This window comes from Pteropus vampyrus, unplaced genomic scaffold (genome assembly GCF_000151845.1).
Source record: "Pteropus vampyrus isolate Shadow unplaced genomic scaffold, Pvam_2.0 Scaffold349, whole genome shotgun sequence".
NCBI classification, from domain to species: Eukaryota; Metazoa; Chordata; class Mammalia; order Chiroptera; family Pteropodidae; genus Pteropus; species Pteropus vampyrus.
The window spans coordinates 2,513,911-2,537,625 of NW_011889130.1; the positions used below are offsets into that span (position 1 = coordinate 2,513,911).

Here is a 23,715-nt window from a genome sequence, read left to right on the forward strand (position 1 = left end):
CCTCAGGATGGCTTTGGCAATTCACGGTAATTTGTGCTTCCATACAAATCTGATGACTTTTTGTTCTATTTCTTTAAAAAATGCCAATGAGATTTTGATGGGGATTGCATTAAATCTGTATAATGCTTTAATAAGGTCATTTTAACTATGTTGATTCTTCCAATCAAAGAACATGGAATATCTTATCATTTCTTTGTTGTATTTTCTTTTAATAGGGTCTTGTAGTTTTTGTTATATAGGTTCTTTACATGTTTCATTAAATTTATTCCTAGGTATTTTATTCTTTTCGTTGCAATTCCAAAAGGAGTTATTTTTTCCACTTCTTTTTCTGACACTTCATTATTAGAGTATGAGAAAGCTATGGATTTTTGAACATTGATTTTGTATCCAGAAACTTTATTGTATTTGCTTATTGTTTCTAGTAGTGTTCTTGTGGAGTCTTTAGGGTTTTCTATATAGAGAATCATGTTATCTGTAAATAGTGACAGTTTGACTTCGTCATTTCCTATTTGGATGCCTTTTATATCTTTCTCTTGCCTGACTGCAATTGCTAAGACCTCCAAATACATATTACTTTTTACTTTATTCTCTCTTTCTATGTCACTGTATACAAATCCTTATTCTCTGTAACAGGTACATAGTATATTCCACTGTATGAATGTACCATACTTTTAACCATTCCACCATTGATGAATGTCTATGGAGTTCTACTTTTTTAATATTGGTACAGTCAATAACTTTTAAAATTTTATTTTGAAATAATTTTAAACCTATAGAAAAATTACAAAACCAGTACAGAGTTCCTGTATACCCTTCACCCAGTTTCCCCAAATGTTAACATCTTATATAACTATGGTACAATTTTCCAAATCTGGAAATTAACATTGCCATATTACTTGAGTGAATCTACATATATTATCTGAATTTCACCATTTTCCCACTAATTTTTTACTTTTGTTCTGGTTCAGGACAAATCCAGGATTTCACACTGCCCCTAGTTCTTATGTTTTCATGGGCTTTTCCAATCTGAGATAGTTCCTAAGACTTTTATTTTTTACTTTCATTACCTTGACTCGAGTACTGGTATACTCTTTACCAGTTATTTTGTAGAATGTCTTTCAATTTGGATTTGTCTATTGTTTTGTCATAACTAGATTGATGATATGCATTTTTAATTTTTTTATTAGATATCATTCCTATAAAATTAATCATTTTCAAGTATACAATTCACTCTTTTTTAGTATATTTACAAAGTTGTAAAACCATCACCAGTCTCTAATTTTGGAATATTCTCATCTCCCCCCCACAAAATCCTGTACCCATTAGCAGTTACCCCCATTCTCCCCTTTCCCTATCCCCTGACAACCACTAATCTACTTTCTGTCTCTATAGTTTTGCCTATTCTGAAATCATAAATGAAATGATACAACATGTGACCTATTGTGAATACTTCCATTAAGCATAATGTTTCCAAGGTTCACCCATGTTTATTATTCAATTTAATGGCCAAACAATAGTCCATTGTTTGGATATGCTGCATTGTCTTTATTCAGTCATCAGTTAATAGACACTTGGGTTGTTTCTATTTGACTGTTGTGAATAATGCTGCTATAAACACCGATGTACAAGTTTTTGTAAGAACATGTTTCCAATTCCCTTAGGTATATATCCAGGAGCAGAACTGTTGGGATAAATAATATCCTTTTGTATATACAACTGTACAGCATTCTAGGATAAATTCCCAGAAGTGGAAATGCAAGGCTGAAGGTTACCACATTTTGAATTATTGTCAATAAAAACCGATTATAATAAAAAAGCTGTACAAACTGGGTAAAAAAAAAATACTTCAAATTATGTCAGCTAATCAACTAATATCTCTAACATAAAATACTTCTAAAAAAATCAAGAAGAAAAAGACTAACAACCCAACAGATAGGTAGGTAAGAGATATGAACAAACAGTTCATAGAACAAGACATTAAACAGCCCTTCAACAACCACATTTATAATAAGAAAAACACAAAATTAAGCTATACTCATATACAATTTCTATCAGAATGCAAAAACTCAAAAGTTTTATATGTTCTTACACTGCTAATAGTAGTGAAAAATGGTACAATGAGACAATATCTAGCAAGATTACTTACATATTTATGCTATGAAGCAACAATCTCATTTTAATGATTTGTCCCAAAGACAAAATGGCAAAAATATGTGTTCTATAAACAAGGCTACAGCACCACTATACTAACCAAAAAACAAAAGGGGGGTGTCTGTTCCTTCAGTAAAGTACTGATGGGCTAGACACACACTAGTATATTATAAAGTAGTAAAAAACTTGCCACATGTTGCTTTGGAGAAATGTCCAGGATATGCTGCCAAGTAAAAAAGCGCAAGTATATAATACTGTGAAATATATAGTACTTTTTATCCAAGAGGGGACTAAAGGATATGAATATCTATGAACACACACACACACACACACACACACACACACACACACACACACACACAAACAAAATATAAGATGAAGGAAAAATAAGTATCCAATGAAAAGCAGTCATATTTAAGAAGATGGAAAGGGAGTAGAGGCAATGGACGTGAAAGCTAAACCTGGGATATGAATCATTCCTTTGTCCAACATACTTATGACCGACTACCTACCCATTAGTCTCAATTTGTCTGTCTGTCTGTCTGTCTGTCTCTCTATCTCTCTCTCTTTCTCTCTCTCTCACACACACACACACATGCACACACAGAGACGAGACTCACATAACTTTTATTACAATTTATTGTTATAATTGTTGTATTTCATTATTAGTTGTTGTTAATCTCTTACTGTGCCTAATTTATAAATTAACCTTTAACATAGGTATGTATGTGTAGGAAAAAAAAACAGTATATATAGAGTTCAGTACTATCTGCAGTTTCAGGTATCTAGGGGAAACTGAGGGTCTGGGAATGGTGTCTTCCATGGATAAGGGGGCACTACTGTAGTAAAATAAACAAACTACTATGCTATTGTCAACTATGAACTAACCTTTTCATTGTAATAGAAAGAGACAAATAAAATCAAAGAATTAAAAACTTGAAATCTTAAACCTGGTTTAAAAATATCAATATAGGTTATGATATATATTACCTTAAAGAAAAATAGGATTTCCTAGTTCCACCCAGTAAAAGACCTCAAAAAAATAAGCAGTCCAATAAGAGTGAGCATCCTCTAGGGCCCAGACTGTGGTCTTGAAATATCATTTCCCACTAAAAGAAAATGGGACTTTTGGGACAAATAGCTGATTCCAGGTGTGGGGCAAAAAATATACGTGATTTTGGAACATATCTTGCCAAAAGCAAAGATGTTATCAAAAGACAGTCGTGGTAAAAGAATTCAGGAGCCAACCTGAAGGAACTCCCACCGGGCAAAAACTGAGTAAAAAGAGTAATATCTGCCATGGATTGAAACATGTCATGTATGTTCAAATTTGTAAATCCATTAATCTTTTAAGGATGTTAGAAAACCAAGAGTTTTTCTGAAAAATGGTAAACAAGGCAAAAAAGGGGAAGCATTTACCCTACTCTTCTATATCTCAAGGTAACCAAATACCTGATCAGGAAAAGTTCTAAGAATTTTAATAAATAAAGAAGGAACGATTAACTTATAATCCTGCCACTTTGTAACCTCTCTGAAATAGTGAATCTAGGCAATCACCATTAATAGTTATTAAAATCATTAAGTAAAAGCTGATGAGGCATTTTATAAGGGAATAATCAGACTGAAAAAACCTGAAGCTTGATCAGTCATAACATTGCAAAGTCAAAGATTCTTTGCTGCATTATGTGATGCAACAAGAAATAATGAAACTGGAGAGAAACTGAGTCTGGGGCTCCTGCTACCCGTGCCACTCACAGCCGAAAGATCTACACAAGAGTTGGGCTAAATAGAATAAGCATTTATTAGAGGGTTGCAACTCACAGAGACACAGGCGGGCTATTGCTCCAAAAGCCTGGCTCCCTGAGTATCTTGGGATTACCCATTATATAGGGAAATCAGTAGTCATGGAAACTAAAGGAGTGGGGGGTAGCCAAGGCCATTTATCTTGTCTTTTCAGCCAGGGCTTGTGTCCCAGGCCACCTGAAGGGGAGGCAAGAGAAACTGGGCGTCTGGTCCTGGAATCCGCAGTTGCGTCATCCCATGACCTTGCTCCTTGGCAAAACTCATCAGGGAGAAACTGCCTTCTCAAGTGAGTGAGAGCAATATGTGCTGCTTAGTTACAGGAGCAGATAGCCTTTTGGAGAAGGGTGGATCAGCTGCCTTCTCCAGTGGAGCAGGAAGATAATGTTTATAAGAATGGCTGAAAGAGCATACAGTGCCCATAGCAACAGCAGAAAATATCCTTGGGAGCAGGTATTGCCCCTAGAGTCCTTTGTTCATTGTCTTCCTTGGGACTGCTGACTAAGCAGTCTTTCTTGTCTTCAGAATAGGTGGAGGGGCTGTGGCAACCTGACCCTGCCTGGCCATTTCCTGCTCGAACGAGTTCATTCCTGACCGCCCTCACCCCTACCTCAAAGACTCTCTGGCTAACATCAGTTATTTCATAGCTTGCCTACCAATTAATGTTCTTCCTTATATCTGTTTGCTGGGTAGGAATGACAAACTGTATAAAACTGCCTGTATGTTACAATCAGCGCTCAGCCTTTGGATAAGAATCCGTGAAGCTGGTGCTGGCATCAATAAACGCTGCTTCCTGCTTATAGCCTCAGTGTCCCGTCTCTTCGTTTGAGAATCCTGCAACATTTCTAGGGGCTCATCCGGGATCCGGAGATAGCGGTTTTTCGCCTCCCTTGTCTTCAGGGTCTGGCCCTCAGGACACTGAAAAAAGTAGACTTCACTTGGTGCGCCAGCAGACCTATCGTCTGTGGGGGAGGATGACTCTTCCAGCGGACAGGAGTGGTGGCTCCGAGAGCACAATGGAAACCAGAGAGGTGCGGGAACCAGCCCAGGAGCACTTCCTGGCTGAGTGGTAAGGACCCAGGAACAGCCTGTCTGCTACAGGACAGAAGGGGAGTATGATCAACTCCCGAGGCCACCTGAGTACTCTACATTTGTTAGAGGAAACTATGACTTCTCAGGTACATAGAGCGGAGGGTGGAGTGTGTTTGGTGTGTGATTGCATGTGAATGAGACATGGCTTTGCTAAGAAGCAAGAGTTGAGCCCTTATCCCTGGTTCCATGGCAAACCTCATACGGCTTAGGGTGGTGTCACTGGATCTCCGTGAGGTGTCTACTCCAGTGATCTGAGTCGGGGGTTTATACTGGCCCACCAATTGCTAAGAGGTGCCTGAAAGATCCCTACGAGAGGAGTGGCTGGAGATGGGTGAAGCAAATCTCAGTGCATGTATGTCACCAACCACAGGTGGAAAAATGAGTGGACAGCAGAGTAAACAGACACCTTTAGGTTGTATGCTTAAGAATTTCAAAAAGGGTTATTCAGGAGATTATGGAGTTAAACTCACCCCACAGAAACTCTGCACTTTTTGTAAGATCAATTGGCTCTCTTTTGGTGTTGGATGGCAAGCAGAGGGAACTCTTGATAAGGAAATCATTGCAAAGGTCTCTCAAGTCATTACCGGTCAGTCAACCAGGCCTCGCAGACCAATTCCCTTACATTGATTCTTGGGAGGCAATAGTTTGCACCCAGCCCCTTTGGTTGAGAGTCTGCCTAGAGGAGAACTGTAGGGTCCTCCTAGCTTGAGCCCTGGCACCTTCCCAAGGTCAGTTGAAGAAAAAGAAGCCTGTGTTGCCAGCACTAGGATTTGGACTGTAGGCTCCTGGAGCCTACAGTTCAAGTAATAGTCGGGGGCCAACCTATTGACACCAGAGCTGAACACTCAGTTGTAACACGGCCTGTGGGCTCCCTTTCTCAAAGACAAGCTACCATTATGGGAGCAACTGGGGACAAGTCCTGCAGCCCCACCAGTGCAACCTAGGAGGACGAGAAATCGTCCACAAATTTCTGTATCTGCCCGGCTACCCCATAGCACTGATGGGACAAAATCTTTTAGAAAAACTACAGGCTCAAATTACCTTTGACACACGTGGCCAAGAAGCCCTAACCTTGGGGAGGCTAGAAGCAAGGATCATGTCACTCACATTGGTTCCCCAAGGAGAAGAGTGGTGCCTTGACAGTCTCACAGAAGGGTCCCAACAGAGACCCGAACTCCCCTTTAAGGTTCCTGAAGTGTGGGCTGAAGACAGCCCTCCAAGACTGGCCCAACACATTTCTCCAGTGGTGGTAGAGTTAAAAGGAGGAGCTGAGCTAGCCCGCCAAAAACAGTATTTCATCCCCCATAAAGCACAAATAGGGATCCAAAAACATTTAGAGAGACTTCTGAAGAATGGAATTCTCCGTTCCTGTCAAACTTCCTGGAATATACCTCTCCTGCTGGTTCAGAAGCCAGGGACCAATGAATGCCGGCCGGTCTAAGATTTATGAGCAGTCAACCAGGAGATTGTCGTGTTGTCCCCAACCCATATACCCTCCTAGGCCTCTCCCCACTGAGGCAGCTTATTTCACCTGTCTGGACTCCAAGGTTACCTTCTTCTGCATTTGCCTGGCTCCTCAGAGTTAACCAATCTTTGCCTTCCAATGGGAAAGCCCTAAATGCAGAGACAAGGTCCACTTGACATGACACAGCTGCCTCAGGGGTTCAAAAACTCCCTGACCATCTTTGGGACAGCTCTAGCCTTGGATTTAAAGGCCTTCTCGGCAAACCAACACAGCTGTATGCAGAAGATCATGTGGTATGCAGATGATCTTCTCTTAGCAGGGAAAACCTATGAGGAATGCATGGAAGGAACACATCTACTCCTCAATCTCCTCTGGGAAGTGGGTTACAAGGTCTCTAAAAGGAAGGCTCGAATCTGACAAGAAAGAGTCAAATACCTCGGCTTCCACCTGTCGCAGAGGCAATGCCAACTCAGACCAGAAAGGAAACAAATGATCTGCTCAATTCCTGTCCCTACCACCTGATGACAAGTCCACGAATTCCTCGGAGCAGCTGGCTTCTGTGGAGTCTGGATAACCTAATTTCTCCATCCTGGCCAAACCCCTCTATGAAGCCACAAAGTGGGGAGAATGGGAGCCCCTACTCTGGGAATCTACACAACAGAAGGCCTTTGAAGAAATCAAACGGGCACTCACGAACACCCTTGGACTAGGACTCCCAGACTTAACCAAATCTTTCTTTCTGTATGTACATGAGTGCACGGGTGTTGCACTAGGGGCATTAACCCAACTGCTAGGATCTTGGCACCACTCCGTGGCTTATCTCTCCAAACAGCTTGACTCTGTTGCCCAGGGCTGGCCACCCTGCTTGTGAGCACTCTCAGCCATGGTCTTCCTTGTGTCTGAGGCCGACAAACTGACTATGGGGCAAGAACTGACAGTTCAAGTACCACATTCAGTAATAACATTACTGGAGTATAAGGGAAAATATTGGCTAACTAATGCCTAGAAGGTCAAATACCAAGGAATGCTGTGCGAAAATCCATGCATCTGCCTAGAGGTAGTATGAACCTTGAACCCAGCCACCTTGCTACCCGTTGGGTCCAGCCAGCCAGACCACGATTGCATTACAGTCATAGATGAAGTGTTTTCCAGCCGATCCAACCTGACAGACCAGCCCCTCAAGGACCCTGATGAAGAATACTACACTGATGGTAGCAGCTTTGTGAGGGAAGGAGAATCCCTTGCAGGATATGCTGTGGTGACCCTGCATTCCACCACTGAGGCAAAACCTTTGCCTAGGGGAACCTCAGCACAAAAGGCAGAGCTCATCGCCTTGACCCCCGCCCTTCAGCTGGCAGCAGGAGTGTGTGCTAACATATACATTGATTCTAAGTATGCCTTCACCACCCTTCATGTATATGGAGCCCTGTACAAAGAGAAGGATCTAATCAATTCTGGGGGAAAACACATAAAAATATGGAAAGGAAATTCTAGAACTCTTAGATGCTGTGTGGGTCCCCAAGAAAGTAGGAGTCATGCACTGCAAAAGACATCAAAAAGGGGACACCATAATGGCCTGGGGCAACTGCAGGGCAGACTATGTTGCCAAACTGGCAGTGGCCGAGGAAATAGCCAGCCCTACAGCTCTAACTGCTTCCCTGTTTCCCAGTCCTTTAGTCGAATGGGACCCCAAGTACTCATCTCAAGAAGAAGCCTGGTTTAAAACTGAAGACGGGAGTTTCATCTCTGGTGGAGGGTGGAAGTTCAAGGATGGGTAGATTGCAGTCCCTGTGACCCAAGTCCCAGCTTTTGTCAAGCAGTTTCACCAAAAGACTCATCACTGCCCTAGAAACCACTCTGGGCCGGTACTTCTATGTCCCCTGGCTCTTCAGCATCTCCCAAGCAGTGTATGAATGGCGTGAAGTCTGTGCCCGCAACAACCCCAGGCAAAGGCCGTGTGCCCCACCGGGGGTCCAAAGTGTCAGTGACACTTCCTTTGAGGAACCTGAAGTAGACTTCACTGAAATGCCTTGATCACAGGGCCTCAATTATCTCTTGGTCTTTGTATGCACCTATTCTGGTTGGGTAGAGGCTTATCCCACCCGGTCTGAGAAGGCCGGAGAAGTAGCCAGACTGCTCCTCTGAGAAACTGTTCCACGATTTGGCCTACCAACTACCATTGGCTCAGACGACGGGCCAGCCTTTGTAGCAGAAATAGTGCAGCTAAGAGCCAAGAATTTAAATATTAAATGGAAATTGCATACTGCCTATTGACCAGAGTTCAGGACAAGTGGAACACATGAACAGGATTCTTACGACTCAGTTGGGGAAACTATGTCAGGATACTCATCTACATTGAGAGGAAGCCTTCCTCATGGCACTATTAAGAATTAAGTCGGCCTCAACCAAGAAGTCTGGGTTCTCCCCCTACGAGATCCTGTATGGGCCACCAGTGGCCACCATCACTCATCAAAGGACTACAAAGAGACCTCAAAGAAACAGGTGAATTGACTCTGAGACAACAGCCTCAGGCCTTAAAGACCACCTTCCAGACCAATAGGTTAGAAGACCACCTTCCAGACTCTCAACCAATAGGTTAGAAAAAGGTTGTCAGTGTAACCACTGAAGTTCATTCCTTTAAGCCAGAAGACTCTGTCTGGGTAAAGGAGTAGAACATTCATTCCCTAAAACCCTTGTGGAAAGGCCCCTTTACTGTCATTTTGTCTACCTCCACTGCAGTTAAAGTTGCTGAAATAACGACCTGGATATATCACAGCAGACTTAAACCCGCAGCTGCAAAGTGGGAATGTGTTCCAGACTCTTCTGAGCCCCTCAAAGCAACCCTCCAAAAGGAAACACCAACTGCATCAACGGACCAAGGGTAAGACATCAGCCCCACTTTGGTCACACCAAAAGCTGACCAATCTACACGCTGCAGAAATCTGAGGACAACGTCTCATCAGGATGGCACCCCTAAAGACTCTTTTTCTTCTCCTCTTACTCCACATATGTGGCACCAGTCTCCCCACTTCTTCTTCACCTTGTACTCATTGCATGTAAAGGTACAGGATAGGGTCCTACATTGCCACCGGCTTCACCCGAAAGGTGTGCCCTAAACACTACACTCTGCACTCATCAGGGATTCCAATATTGGATGGGGTACATATAGGTTAAATCTGAGAGCAGCCAATCTTGCCAAGAGCCTGAAAATTAGGGGAACCTGGGCGTGTTAGCGATGGACCTCAAGCTGGAGAAAGGTCCATAACCATGCAGAGGGCCTAGCAGTCGGAGATATTGTCCAATGTCTGCATAATCCAATGCTGCTTCCTGCTTATAGTCTTGGTGTCCTGTCTCTCTAGTTGAGAATCCCGCAACAGGGCTATGCTTGAATTAACCCTATATTCTACCCCGACATGGTTCTTTTATGTCACACATCCTTCATATCAGTTTTTCCAGACCTTGTACCAGGTCCTTCTTCAATAACGCCACTTATAAAGTATTTTTGCCAAAATCAAAAAGCTTGGATTCAATTCAGCTGGTTCTTAATGACCAGTTTATAGAAAATGCAGGTAAAATAAGACTGGCCTTGTGTGTTTCCAATTGTTGAAGCAGGGTGATGAATATGGGGGAAGACTTATAACGAAATCTAAGTAAAAAAAAAAAAAAGCTTTAAAAAGACTGTCAAAACATATTTTTTTTATATTAAGAATCTTATTGTAAGAAATTGGCTTACACATCTATGGGAGCTCATTTTATTTTGCGTTTCCTTGATTACAAGTGAAGTTAAGCTTCTTTCCTATGGTTATTAGGAATTAATGTTTTTGTATGAATTGTTTGCTCCTTTTTTCACTGAGAGGATAATCTTTCATAGTGATTATAGGCCCTTCTTACTGTCAATATCAAATTTATATTACACAATACTGAATTATTCATTGTCCCTCACCCACTGGCACCAATACCCTTTAAAAATAAAGCAAAAATACAAGTCATCAGTAATTGCTGAAGACTTCAATACCCACTTTCAATAATGGATAGAATAATTAGATACTCAACAAGGAAACATAAGATTTCAGTAACATTTATAGACATTTATATAACTAGATCTTATAGACATTTATTGAAGACTCTACTCAACTACAGCAGAACACACATTCTTGTGTGCACATGGAAAGACCATAAAACAAATCTGAATACATTTAAAAGGACTGAAATCATACAAACCATGTTCTTGACCATAATGTAATGAAACTAGAAATCAGTAACATAGGAAATTTGGAAAATTCACCAATATGTGGATATTAAAAAACATACTCCTAAATAACCACGGGTCAAAGAAAAAAAATCACAAGAAAAGTTACAAAACTTTATAAAACACAACATAGCTGCTGAAAGCAGCTAAAGCAGTGTTTAGAGGTAAATTTATAGTTGTAAATGCCTAATTACAAGAGGATCTGAAATCAACAATTTAACTTCTCACTGTAAGAAACTAGAAAAGAACAAACTAAACACAAAGCAAGAAAAAATAAAGATTAGAACAGAAATAAATGCCCAATACAGAATAAAAAAGCAACAAAGGAACACCAAAATCAAAAGATAATTTTACGAAAATATCAAAAAATGATAAATCTTTAGTGAAACTAACCAAAAAAATAAGACTTAAATGACTAAAATCGTAAAATAAATAAATAAATAAATAAATAAATAAATAAATAAATAAATAAATAAATAAAAATAAAAAATTTTAAAAAGAGGGGTTATATAGGCAATTGTGGGCAACTGTAAGTCAACAGAATGGATGAACTAGATGAAATGGACAAATTCCTACAAATACACAATCAACTAAGACTGAATCATGAAAAAATAGAACATTTGAATAAACGTAGAACTAGTAAGGAGATTGAATCAGTGATCAAACTTTCTGACAAATAAAGGCCCTGGACATGATGACTTCACTGGTAAATTCTACCAAACATTTAAAGAACACCAATCCCTCCTAAATTCTTTTCAAAAACAATTGGAGGCAACACTTCCTAACTAATTCTATGAAGTAATCATTACCTATACCAAAGCCAGACAAAGGTACTACAAGAAAAAGCTTCATACTAATGTAGGGAGGAGGCAAGTGAATTAAAATATTAATTAAGCCACATTCAGAGAATGCAATGTGCTGATCAGCCCTGCAGCCAGGCCAGGAGGACACCTTCAGAAGAAAGGAAGATTTCTACTGGGATTGCTAACAGCCCATTCTCCACACCAGTGAAGGGGAAATAGGAACCAAGAGTCATTCCCTATTGCTAAAACCATGGGGAACCTATGAATTAAAGGCTGGGAACTGCCAGCACGCCTTTCACTCTACATATTCCAACCTTTTCAGGCTACATACTCTTCCCCTTCCTCGCTGTAAGTCCATATCAAAGGAAATGGGTTAACAAAGTCTTTTAAACAATAACTCACAGGAACTAAAGAATGATATATAAACTGAATTCTCTGAATACTCACTACCCCCGCAACTCAGTATCTTTCCAAGCCTCTCTTGGTCCCTTCCTCTCACTCTCTGAGAGAAGATCCCACTCTGTCTGTAGAGTGTTACCCCTTTTCTAATAAACTTTCTTTTTGACTCTAACTTTGGCATGTATGTTGAATTCTTTCTTCACTCTCAACCAAAGGATCCTCTTCTCTTGGTACAGGGCTTGGTCTCCTCGTCACTTGGGGAAATTTGCCTTGTCCTGTATCAATACTATTGATGCAAAAATCCTTAACAAAATACTAGCAAATTGAATTCGGCAGTATAGTAAAAGGGTTATACACCATGACTAATTGAAATTTATTCCTAAAATGTAACAACAATTCACATATGAAAATCAATCAATGGAATGCCACATTGAAATTAAGGGGTGAAAAACCCCTGCATAATCATCTCACTTGATACAGAAAGAGCATATGACAAAATCGACACACTTCCATGATAAAAAAAAAAAAATCCAAAAACTAAGATAAAAGGTAACCACATATTTCATTATAATAAAGGCCAAATATGAAAAATCTACACCTAACATCACAATAGTGAAAGGCTGAAGAAGCTTTTCCTCTTAGACCAGGAAGAAAAAAATAATACCTGCTTTCACCACTTCTATACAACACAGTATCAGAAGTACCAGCCAGAGTAATTAGAGAAGGAAAAGGAATAAAAGGCATCCAAACTTATATATAGAAAACCTGAAAGTTACATACACAGACACACACCTAATAAAGCTAATAAATGAATTCAGCAAAATTAGGAATAGAGCTACAATATGACCCAGCAACCCCTCTTCTGGGTATCTACTAGAAAAATTTAAAAACGTTTATTTGTAAAGATATATGTATCCCTATGTTCATTGCAGCATTTTTCATGGTAGCCAAGACATGGAAACAACCTAAGTGTCCTTCAGTGGATGACTGGATAAAGAAGATGTGGTACATATATACAATGGAAAACTACTCAGTCATAAGAAGAATAAATACTATAATATGTGTCAACATGGACGGATCCCAAGACTATTATGCTAAGTGAAATAAGTCAGTTGGAAAAGGACAAGAACAATATGATTTCACTCCTCTGTGGTATATAAAACAGAAAGCAACAAGTGAACAAACAAAACAAACTCACAGACAACAATATGGTGGTTACCAGAGGGGTGGACGGAGTGGGGCGAGGATGAAGAGGGTAAAGAGGGTCAAATATACGGTCACGGACAAAGACTAGACTTTGGGCAGTGAGCACACAATGCAATATATAGATAAGTTATAGAACTGTACACTTGAAAATTATATAATGTTATTAACCAATGTCATGCCAATAAATTTATCTATTTATTTTTAAAAAAGCACCTTGGTCCTTGACAACACTGTTTAACTGCTAAATGAACTAATCTTGGAACTGTCTTTCCTCTAGATTTCTTGTTAAATAAGTTAATAAATCTCCTAATTGTAAAACAATGGATGGGAGGATCTGAACAAACTCCTAAGCAAAGATGATATACAGATGGCAAATAAGCATATGAAAAGATGCTCAATAAATCATTAAAAAATGCAAAGTTGAAGGGGTAGGGTTAAATAGGTGAAAGCACAGGGGACTTTTTCAGGCAGCAAAACTATTCTGTATGATACTGTAATGGTAGATAAATGACATTATGCCTTTGTCAAAACTCATAGGCCTTCAGAGCACACAGAGTGAACCTTACTAAATGCTAATTAAAAAAAAAAAATGTTTAGGAGGTCAGGGAATCCCAGCACAGAATGTAGAATGTGACAGAGAAGCTAACTTATTACAAATGTATGAATCAATTTCATTGACAAAGGCAGGTAAAAGTTGGTGATCTAAGTAACATTAGGAATTAGTGGAGTCTGTAAGCACTATACTCTAATTGATAAGGTTGTTCCCCACAAGGGTAGAGGTAACAATTTTGAAACCACTTTACATATATTTTGGAATTGAACAATTAAGTAAATGGTGGCAAATGGTGGGGATCAGTTTTCTCACTGCTGGAGTGGAAGGTTATATATAAACAAGGGGAGGAAGCTAGAATGAGCAATGTAATAACGAATCAGAGTTGGAGATGTCATCATGAACTCAACTTCATAAAGATACAGGTGGTCACATATAGAAATATTTACAGATGTATATATATATATACATGGGCTAGTATACACACACATATATTTCCTTGCTTTGTCAGCTGAGAGGGGCTAAAAGCAACGACACTGTGGTAGCCCAACAGCAATAAGCATCTAGTGTCTAGGCCTTGGTTTCAAATAAAAGGAACCAGGGTTCCTAGGAGAAAGTCAATTCTACAATTGGGGCAGGAAATATACAAGAGGAGCTTGAACATTTTGTAGTGCCAAAATATTAAGTACACAAAAAAATGGAGGGGGGAGGTATGTCAAAGAGCTCTCAATGGCCAAACCTGGAACAATATGAACAATGAAATAAATAAACGGTATTGGATTATAACCCCAATTATAAAGTAAGTATTTGAGTCTATACAAATAAAACCGTTTAATAAACAATCAGAAGAGAACGAACAAATCTGAGCATAGGAATTCCAAATAATTTATGTAGATACTCAGCCCTCAAGGAGATGGAGTGTAACTTCTCATTTCTTAAATATAAGCTGCACATAGTGACTCCCTTCCAGAGTACAGAATAAAAAAAAGGAAAAAGTAACTTTACAGTGGGGAACCTGACAAACACTAACCTCAGACAGAAGATTACCATCTGTATCCTTTATATGATGTAATGAAAATTGTTCTTCAATTCTGTGGGCTTCCTCCCCAAAACCCATAATCCCACTTTAATAATGAAGAAAACAAAAGGTGAATCCCAATTAATGGACATTCACCAAATTCCTAACTAGTACTTGTCAAAATTGTGAAGGTCATCAAAAACAAGGAAAACCAGAGAAATTATCACAATGCAGCAGAACTTCAGGAGACATGACAAGTGAATGTAATGAAATACTGGAACAGAAAAAAAGGCATTCAGTAAAAACCAAGAAAACCTGAATAAAGTATGGGCTTTAGTTGATAATAATGTATACATACTAATATACTATACTAACCTAAGATGTTACTAGGAGGAAATAGGTGTGAGGTATATGAAAACTATACTACCTTTGCAATTTTTCTATAAATTAAAACTATTCTAAAATAAACCTAATTTAATGGAATTATCATATGACCCAGCAATCTCTCTTCTAGGTATCTACTCTGAAAATCTGAAAACATTTATCCATAAAGATATATGCATCAATGTTCACTGCAGCATTATTCATGGTGGCCAAGACATGGAAACAACCTAAGTGCCTTTTGATAGGTGCTTGGATAAAGAAGATGGAGTAAATATATATATATAATGGAATATTAATCATAAGAAAAGATGAAATAACTGCCATTTGTGACAACATGGATAGATCCTGAGATTATCATGCCAAAACAAAATAAGTCACACAGAAAAAGTTGAGAATCATATGATTTCACTCACATGTGGGATATAAAACCGAAAGCAACAAACGAACAAGACAAACAAAAACTCAGACACAGACAACAGTTTAGTGGGAAGGAGAGGTAGGAAGAAAATAGGGTAAAGGGGGTCAAATATATGGTGATGGAAGGAGATTTGACTTTGGGTGGTGAACACAATGCAATATATGAATGATGTATTATTGAATTGTACACCTGAAACCTATATAATTTTATTAACCAATGTCATCTCAGTAAAATAAAAAACCCTTATTTAAAAAGTAAGTGATTAAGACTACAAAATATCTGAAGGAAGAAAAGGAAAGAGTAGTGGAAAAACTAAGTGCCATTAATATTAGAGCAGGGGTTGGCAAACTACAGTGAACAGCCCAAATCCACTGCCAATTTTTGCAAACAGTTTTACGGAAACTTAACAAAGCTCATTCATTTATGTACATCTATGGCTATTTTTGTATTATACTGGCAGAGGTGAGTAGCTACAAGAGACTATATGGCTGCCAAGCCTAAATTATTTACTGTTAGGTTCTTTAGAGAAAATAGTTTGCTAATATAAATAAATGGCGTACAAAGGAGAGTTCATTAAATATCAATAACTTAATATACCAATATCTGAGAAGCTACTGACAGTCCTTGTCTTCCCTGTGCAGAGGCAAGTACTTCCCTACTACATCCCTGTAACCATTTAACACAAATCTTCCTCCTATACTACACGACACACCTCAAATGTAGGTATCGCACAGTATTTCTCTAAATGTACTCTGAACTCAGCAGATAATAGATTTTTGTAGCAGAAAAGGTTGACTTCCCATACTGCCCAAGAGATATGTGCTAACAAATTTCCAATTGTGTTCATGTTTCAGCAACTGTGTGCCTGGGCAGAGTAGTCACACCTCCTTGAGACGGCAGGCTAGAGAGCTCTTCAGGCCCAGGAGTTGAATTCTGACTAGGCAAACTGACAATAATTCGATGATCTAAGTTAGGAATGAGCCATATGGCCCAAATACAGTCAATGAAATATGAGGGGAAATAAGTGAGAAGGTTTATGGATCTTTCTTCACTCTTCTGGGAACAAAACATTGTTTCCTACTTGGGGGCACTGTTGTTTACCGATGATACTCAGCATTATCAACCATCTTAAGACCCCTTGTGGTCTTAAGATGGTTGATAATGACCAATCCTAAAGACCAAAGCCAGTATACTGAGAAGAGCAGAGGCTATGAATGTAATTAGCCCACCAAGTCCTTTGTGATATCAAACTGCTACACCAAGTACACTAGCCCTAGACTTCCTATTATGTGCAATAATAGATCCCCTTATCATCAAATACATCATTACATCATGCACAATGCTAGCATAATTAAAAATGAAATATTTGAATTTTATGAGTATGCTAAGGAACCAAGACTATAACTGTATAAACTGATGGTTCTATTGTATTTCTAAGCAGAAAAAGAAATTATTTTAAAATATGTCCTAATTGAAAACTAGTACTCCATAGTTGGAAAGTGCTGCCACAAGATTGAGTCCACACAAAGACATATATGAAAAGTATGTTTCACTATAAGCTCTCATTATATTAATAATGTACACATTTGCTACTTTTTACCTACATCATTTATATGTATCTGGTTAGTGAAATGTTCCATCAAAAATAAAATGTTTTTAAAAATCAAATAAATGACTTCACCTAAAGGCTTTGCTTTTCTTCCTCCTAATCTTAGAATGAAAGTAGGAAAAATAATTTTATGTGTATTTCTCCAGATAAATAACTTTTCCACAAAAATTATAAAATTTTTCTCAGCACAACATTAAACAGTTGGATAAATGAGATGGCTATCATGTTGGACAGACTAAGCATTCATTAAATATTTCTAAAATAACTGCTTTTCACTCAACTTTCATACTCTTAATTTATCAACCACCACCCAACTTAAAGCAAACCAAAACACTGAGAACTATTTTTAAAATATTCCTATCTCTATCAACATTTTTTAAGAATGGAAATATTCAATTCCAACTGATTAATTCATTCAAGATATTTGTTGAGCTCTATTATATGTCAGTAATAAGCTGGAGACAATGGTAGCAATAAAAGAACCCATCTCTGCTCCCATTTCATGGAATGTAAAAAAGTGGAAATAAACACTCTGAAGGACAAGGACAGTCTGATACAAAGAATCCTGAGCTATACACAGGCAAAAATTATCCTATAACAGCAGCAACAGATACCATGCCACACACTGATTAAAGCACATATCATTTCATCCTCACTACAATCTTTTGAGACAGGAACTATTACTATCTCCATTTCAGTAGATGTCAAAACTCAGGCGCCTTGAGTAACTTGCCCAACTCAAATGGTAAGTAACTGCCTGAGCTGGTATTCCATCCAGAGTCATATACCTCCAGAGTATTAACCATTGTATTACTTACAGTACTTTTCTTAGAGAGTCCAAATTTCTCCATAAATAGAATTAGCACAGATATATACATATGGCAGGTAGCCTACCTGCAGCAACCTGAGCAAGAGATAACAGGAGTCAACTGTAGACAGATCCTCAATCAAAGTAAAGTGCAGACCTTTACTTACTCACTCATCCATCCCTTTCCCCATACTGAGGAGACTAACTTGGCCAGTGTGTACCTGAGCAAAATGACAGTCTCTACCAACCCACACACCTGCTTTCTCAACATGATCTGAAAAGTTCAGACGAAATAGAGCATATGGCATTTGCCAATCAGGTCATCTGCTGTCAACTGGAAAAAGATAAGGTTGAAAGTTACTCCCATTTGTCCCAGACATGTTCCTGAATTCAAAGATCACAGTACCCAGTAAACATCAGTGACTTGACAATATGGAAGCAAAAGAGAGAGAGGCTGTCATATACACCTACTGAATAGAATTCAGAGTCCACATATAAACCCATATATGTGTGTCCAACTGATTTTTGGCTATAGTGCCAAATCCATTCAATGAGAGAAAGAACAGTCTCTTTAAAAAACAGTGCTGAGACAACTGAATTTCCACATATAAAGAATGAAATTAGAACCCTATCTAAAACCATATACAAAAATTAACTCAAAATGGATGAATAACCTCAGCTAAAGCCATAAAACTCCTAGAAGAAAAAACAGAGGTAAATCTTGGATTTAGTTATAGATTCTTTGACATGACTCCAAAACTATAAACAACAAAAGAAAAAGCAGATATTGCCTTCATAAAAATTACGAACTTTAAATTAGACTTTATGAAAATTTAAAACTTCTGTGCATTAAAGGACATAGTCAACAGAGTGAAAAGCCACCTGTGGAGAAAACATTTGTAAAGCATGTATTTGATAAGAAGCTAATATCCAGAATATATAAGGAACTTTTACAACTCAACTACAAAAAACCCAATAAACCCATTTAAAATGGGCGAAAGACTTGAATAGACATTTCTCCAAAAAAGATATATAAATGGCCAACAAATATATGAAAGATGCTCAACATCACTAATTATTAGATGACTGCAAAATCAAAACCACAAGATACCTCATACCTACCAGGATGGGTACTTTCCAGAACAAAAACAAAACAACAGAAAATAACAAGGCTGATGAGGATGTGGAGAAATTAGAACTCTGTGCACTATGGGAATGTAAAATGGTACAGCAGTTATGGGAAATGGTATGGTAGTTCCTCAAATAATTAAAACTAGAATTACCCAGCGATCCCACAATTCCATTTCTGGATAGATATACAAAAGAATTGAAAGTAGGTTCTCAAAGAGATAACTGTACGCTCATGGGCCAGCAGCATTATTCACAATAGCCAAAAGACAGAAGCAACCCAAGTGCTAATCAACAGATAAAGGGGGGAAAAATGAGGCATATAAAATGAAATATTCAATCAAAAATGAATGCAATTTTGACACATGCCAAATATGCCTTCAACAGCCTTGAAGAAAAAATATATCAACAACTAGATGATATCATGTCTAAGTGAAATAAACCAGTCACGAAAAGACAAAGAGTATATGATTTCACTTATATAAGGTATCTAGAGTAGTCAGCCTCAGAAACTGAAAGCACAATGGTGGTTACTATGGGATTGGGGATGGGGTAAATTGGGGGTAGCTGTTTAACAGATACAGTTTCAGTTTTACGAGATGAAAAAGTTCTGGAAATTGGTTGTACAACAATGTGAATCTACTTAACACTAATGAATTGTACACTTAAAACCGGTTAAAATGGTAAACTTTGTTACATGTATTACATGGCAATTAAAAATATATCCTAAATCTACTATATCTCCATATATTGGCAACAAACAATTGTGAATTTAATTTTTTAAAGAACTTACATTTATATTACATTGCTATTACATGTATAACAAAATCAAGAAATATGAAATAGAGAATAATCTGACAAATGATGTGAAAGAACTGCACAATGAAAATTATAAAACACAGGTAAGAGAAATTAAAGATCTAGAATAAATGAGAGCTACCTCGTCCATGGATCACAAGACTCAATATTGTTTTCAATTCTTTCCAAACTGATCTTCAGGGTCAACAGAATTCCATTGAAAATACCAGAAGGCTTTTTTTTGTAGAAATTGATAAGCTGATTCTATAATTCTAAAATGCAAAGGACCTAGAATAGCCTAAACAATTTTAAGAAAAATCAAGGTTGTAGAACTAGCTCTACTTATTTTAGGTCTTATTATGAACCTCCAATAATGGAGATTGAGTGGTACTGATATAAAAGATAAACAGATCAATGAAACATAATAGAGAATCCAGAATAGACTGACACATATATGAATAACTGAATTTTGACAAAGCTACAAAAGCAATTCGATGACTAAAAAAAGTCTTCGAAAAATTATGCAATAATTGGTTATCTTTATACAAAAAAAGAACTCCCATCCATACGTTGCATCACATAAAATATTAATTTACATTTCCCCTTTCTAGAAGATAATACCTTTTCCCTTCTATTATTCAGGTCAATACATCTCTTTGTCAAACAAAGTAGAAAAAAGTTGTCAGCCCTGTACATGAGCAGTCCTCTCCTAGATTATTAGTAGCATCAAAGAACCTGAAACCATGAAATCAAGCTATAAGGAAATTCCAACACATTAAAATAAAATCTAGTCCTGGGCTCTACAAAATAGCACCTAGAAGTGGTAAGACACAGAAACTGCAAGAAGAAAAGATGTATAATTTGGGGGTACTGGCATATGACATAAACATATAAGACTAAAGATGTTCACTGCTTTCACATATATTCCAGATAGCTAGCACCAATGACTGGACTCTGCCATTTGCTCATGCTAGTCATCTCCCTAAGTACAGCAAATACCAATAAAACTCATTTTCAGTATTCATATGCATTTTATTAATACTAATTTTATGCACCTTCAGAGACAAGGTAAGATTGGGCAGGAAATCTACTTGTGCCCAAATTAGCATCAGAATCCACAAAAGGAATTCGGGAATAAACTGTCTAGGTTTCTTCGAGTACACATCCCTCAAAAGTTCCTACTCTAAGCATATAAAATGCACAATTTTAATTTTTAGGTGGTGTTCTACTTCCTGTATAGATTAGTAAATGGGGAAGAACTGAATACTTTCGTCAGTCAGGGATCACCTATACATTGAACAATCATTCATGCCAAAAATATTGAGAAATAAGAATAACACTTAATATTTATTGAGGACTTACTAGATGCCAGGTTGCAGTAACCTTCACAATCCTCTGAGGTAAACACTATTATTAATTTGTGCAAAGTTATACAGGTAATAAAAGGTGGAAACTGGGATTCCAAGCATGTTCATCTAATCACTATGCTATAATGCTTTAACCTGCCAGGTTATTTCCTATCCTGTAAGCCAAGGGATGCCAATGGAAAAAATTAAAGACAGCAGTAATAATCATATTTACATGTTAGATCACACTAATACACACTGTGGAGGGCAGAATGATGGTGAGGAAAGCAAGTCTCAAGAGAGGTCAAAAACTAGGTCAAATATGCTGAGGAACTGAACCACAAGAATGCAGAGGAGAAGATAAAACCTTAATCTTTACCTGGTAAACTTAGCTAGACTTAGTAACATGTTGAACGTTGTAGGTATGAGAAGGGGTGAAGGAGGCTACTGCTCAGGTTACTAGCTTGGCCATTGGTTAGTGATTACTGCCCATCAATTCAAAAAAGGAAGAGCTGGCAATTTGGTTTTGTTTAGGGGGCAGGAAGATGTCAAGTCTACTTTTACATAATCAGAAATAAAACAATAAAAACTAATTTTATAGACTATTCCTCCCCCTACCAAGATAAATTTCCCACTTTCCAGAAATCTTATCTTTGCAATAAGGACCCCAAGTGTTTTTTCAAAAAATAGAAGTCACTTGGGCAGGGAGGGGACTTCAACGTTACCTAGCCCTCTTTTTACAAATTAAGTGGCAAGGCTGTGTCAGTACCCTGCCTGGTGCACACTGGCTCTGGTAGAACCAGAGGAATAGAAACCAGCTCTGCTGGCTCCATTTCTTCTATGACTCCTACTTTACTTGTCCTCCGAATTCTACTAATGAGACTCACATCACCAAATATAATCAATTAGCATTCTTTGAAAGCAAATTTAGATATGTAAGCTAAAAGTTTGAAGCTTGACTGCATATATTTAATTTCCCTAAAATTTCTATTTTCTTTGGAGAAACGTTTGCCTGGTGTTAGAGTTTCTAGTCATTGTCACGTTTCTATATTTCCTGTCCTAAATAGACACACACATAGAAAAAGGTCTTGAAGAAATGACACTCATGCTTAGAGTTTCACCATAAGAAACCACAGGGCCACTGACAAAACCTGTTCTGCCGAATCCAGGCTAATTAAACTAGGGCTTCAGACTGGAAAAAGAGATCGGCCTGAACATGCTCCTCAGCCGGACCCTGGGACCCGCAGCTTCCTCTGAAATCCTATTCCCCAACCGCTCCTGTGACCGCTTAGAAAACGAGGACCTAACAGGGAGGGAGGCGTTACCCAGCCTCTACCGCCAACTTCCCGTTCGAGGTCCGAACGCCGGTTCTAAAGGCGCCCCACACATCTTCTAAATAGGCTTGGCCAGAAATTGAACCGCGAAAATGGCAGCGACTGTCTCATGAATGACAAATTCTGAGAGAACAAATTGCTTATACTCATGGTCCCGAGTTTGGCGCCTGTTGAAACAACCAAACCACTTAGTTTGTCTAGCGATGAGCGGCGCTAGAAAAGCCTAGTGATGAATTCGGAAGGCTCACTCAGAAAATGACAGGCTTCCAAGAGCCGGAGACTACCCAGAGCCGACGCGCACGGTCAGCGTCTCCCCTATCCCCGGAGGCGAGTCCGGGCACCGCTCCGAGGCTGCCTCGGATTCTAACCGCGACCCCACCCAACCTCCCTTGACTAAGAGCCTCGAGCTGAACAACGCTGCCGGACCCCCGCCCGTGCTCACCGAGCTGCCGCCCGCGGCCTGCGAGCCCGCGCGCTTCTCTGGCATGGCTCCGGCCTCGGGCTCCAATGCCGCCTTCTCCTCCGGCTCTGCGCTCATGCTGCGGCCCTGCCCGCGCCGCCTAGGGGAACTATGCGACAACCGCGACGCCGCAGAAGCGGCGGCGGGATCCACGCCCTCATGGGCTCCGCGGCCCGCAACGGCCTGCGGGTCGGGGGACCGAGGATGAAGCGGGGAGGGGACGAGGAGAAGAGAGCAGCTGCGAATGTGTCCAGTCCCAGCTACCGGCGGCGTCTGCGAGTGGTGCCCGGCGATCAGGAGGCGGGACCTCCCACTCCTCGAGCGCTGGGACAGCACCGGAAAGCCTACAGCAGCGCCCCGCCCACCTCAGACCCAGCCTCCACTCCTGCTCGCAGGCGTGGCGAGAGGGCTTCTCAGGGCGCCGGAAGTACGTCATTTCCAAGGGTCCGGATCCCCCTTTTTTTCTTAGTGAAATAGAGAAGAGTTGGCGAACCCGTAGTCTTAGATATGAGGAGTTTTGGCAGTGGCAGCAACTCTGGTAATGGTTTGGCGCCAAACCGCCAAACAAATGATTCCTGATGTTTCTGTCAAGTGTATATGTGGGAACGTTCTGACGTGTAAAGAGAGCCCCCCCCTCTTCCCCACCCTCCCTTCTGGAATCCTGAACTGTGGAAGTGCCGATGCACTATATGATATT

At 39.3% G+C, this 23,715-nt stretch overlaps 1 protein-coding gene across 3 annotated transcripts in view; it reads right to left on the bottom strand.

The window, feature by feature from the left end:
* Positions 1 to 23,306, bottom strand: part of MFSD14B (major facilitator superfamily domain containing 14B) — a 91,184-nt gene extending 67,878 nt beyond the window's left edge. The window contains exon 1 of one of the 3 annotated variants that reach the window (XM_023522569.1): positions 23,001 to 23,284. In XM_023522569.1, coding sequence (XP_023378337.1) covers positions 23,001 to 23,096 — 96 coding nt within the window. In that variant the 5' untranslated portion in view covers positions 23,097 to 23,284. Of the gene's footprint in view, positions 1 to 23,000 lie in introns of all 3 variants that reach the window. The other 2 variants (XM_011378970.2, XM_023522570.1) reach the window with 2 other exon arrangements.
* Positions 23,307 to 23,715: the final 409 nt, after the last annotated feature.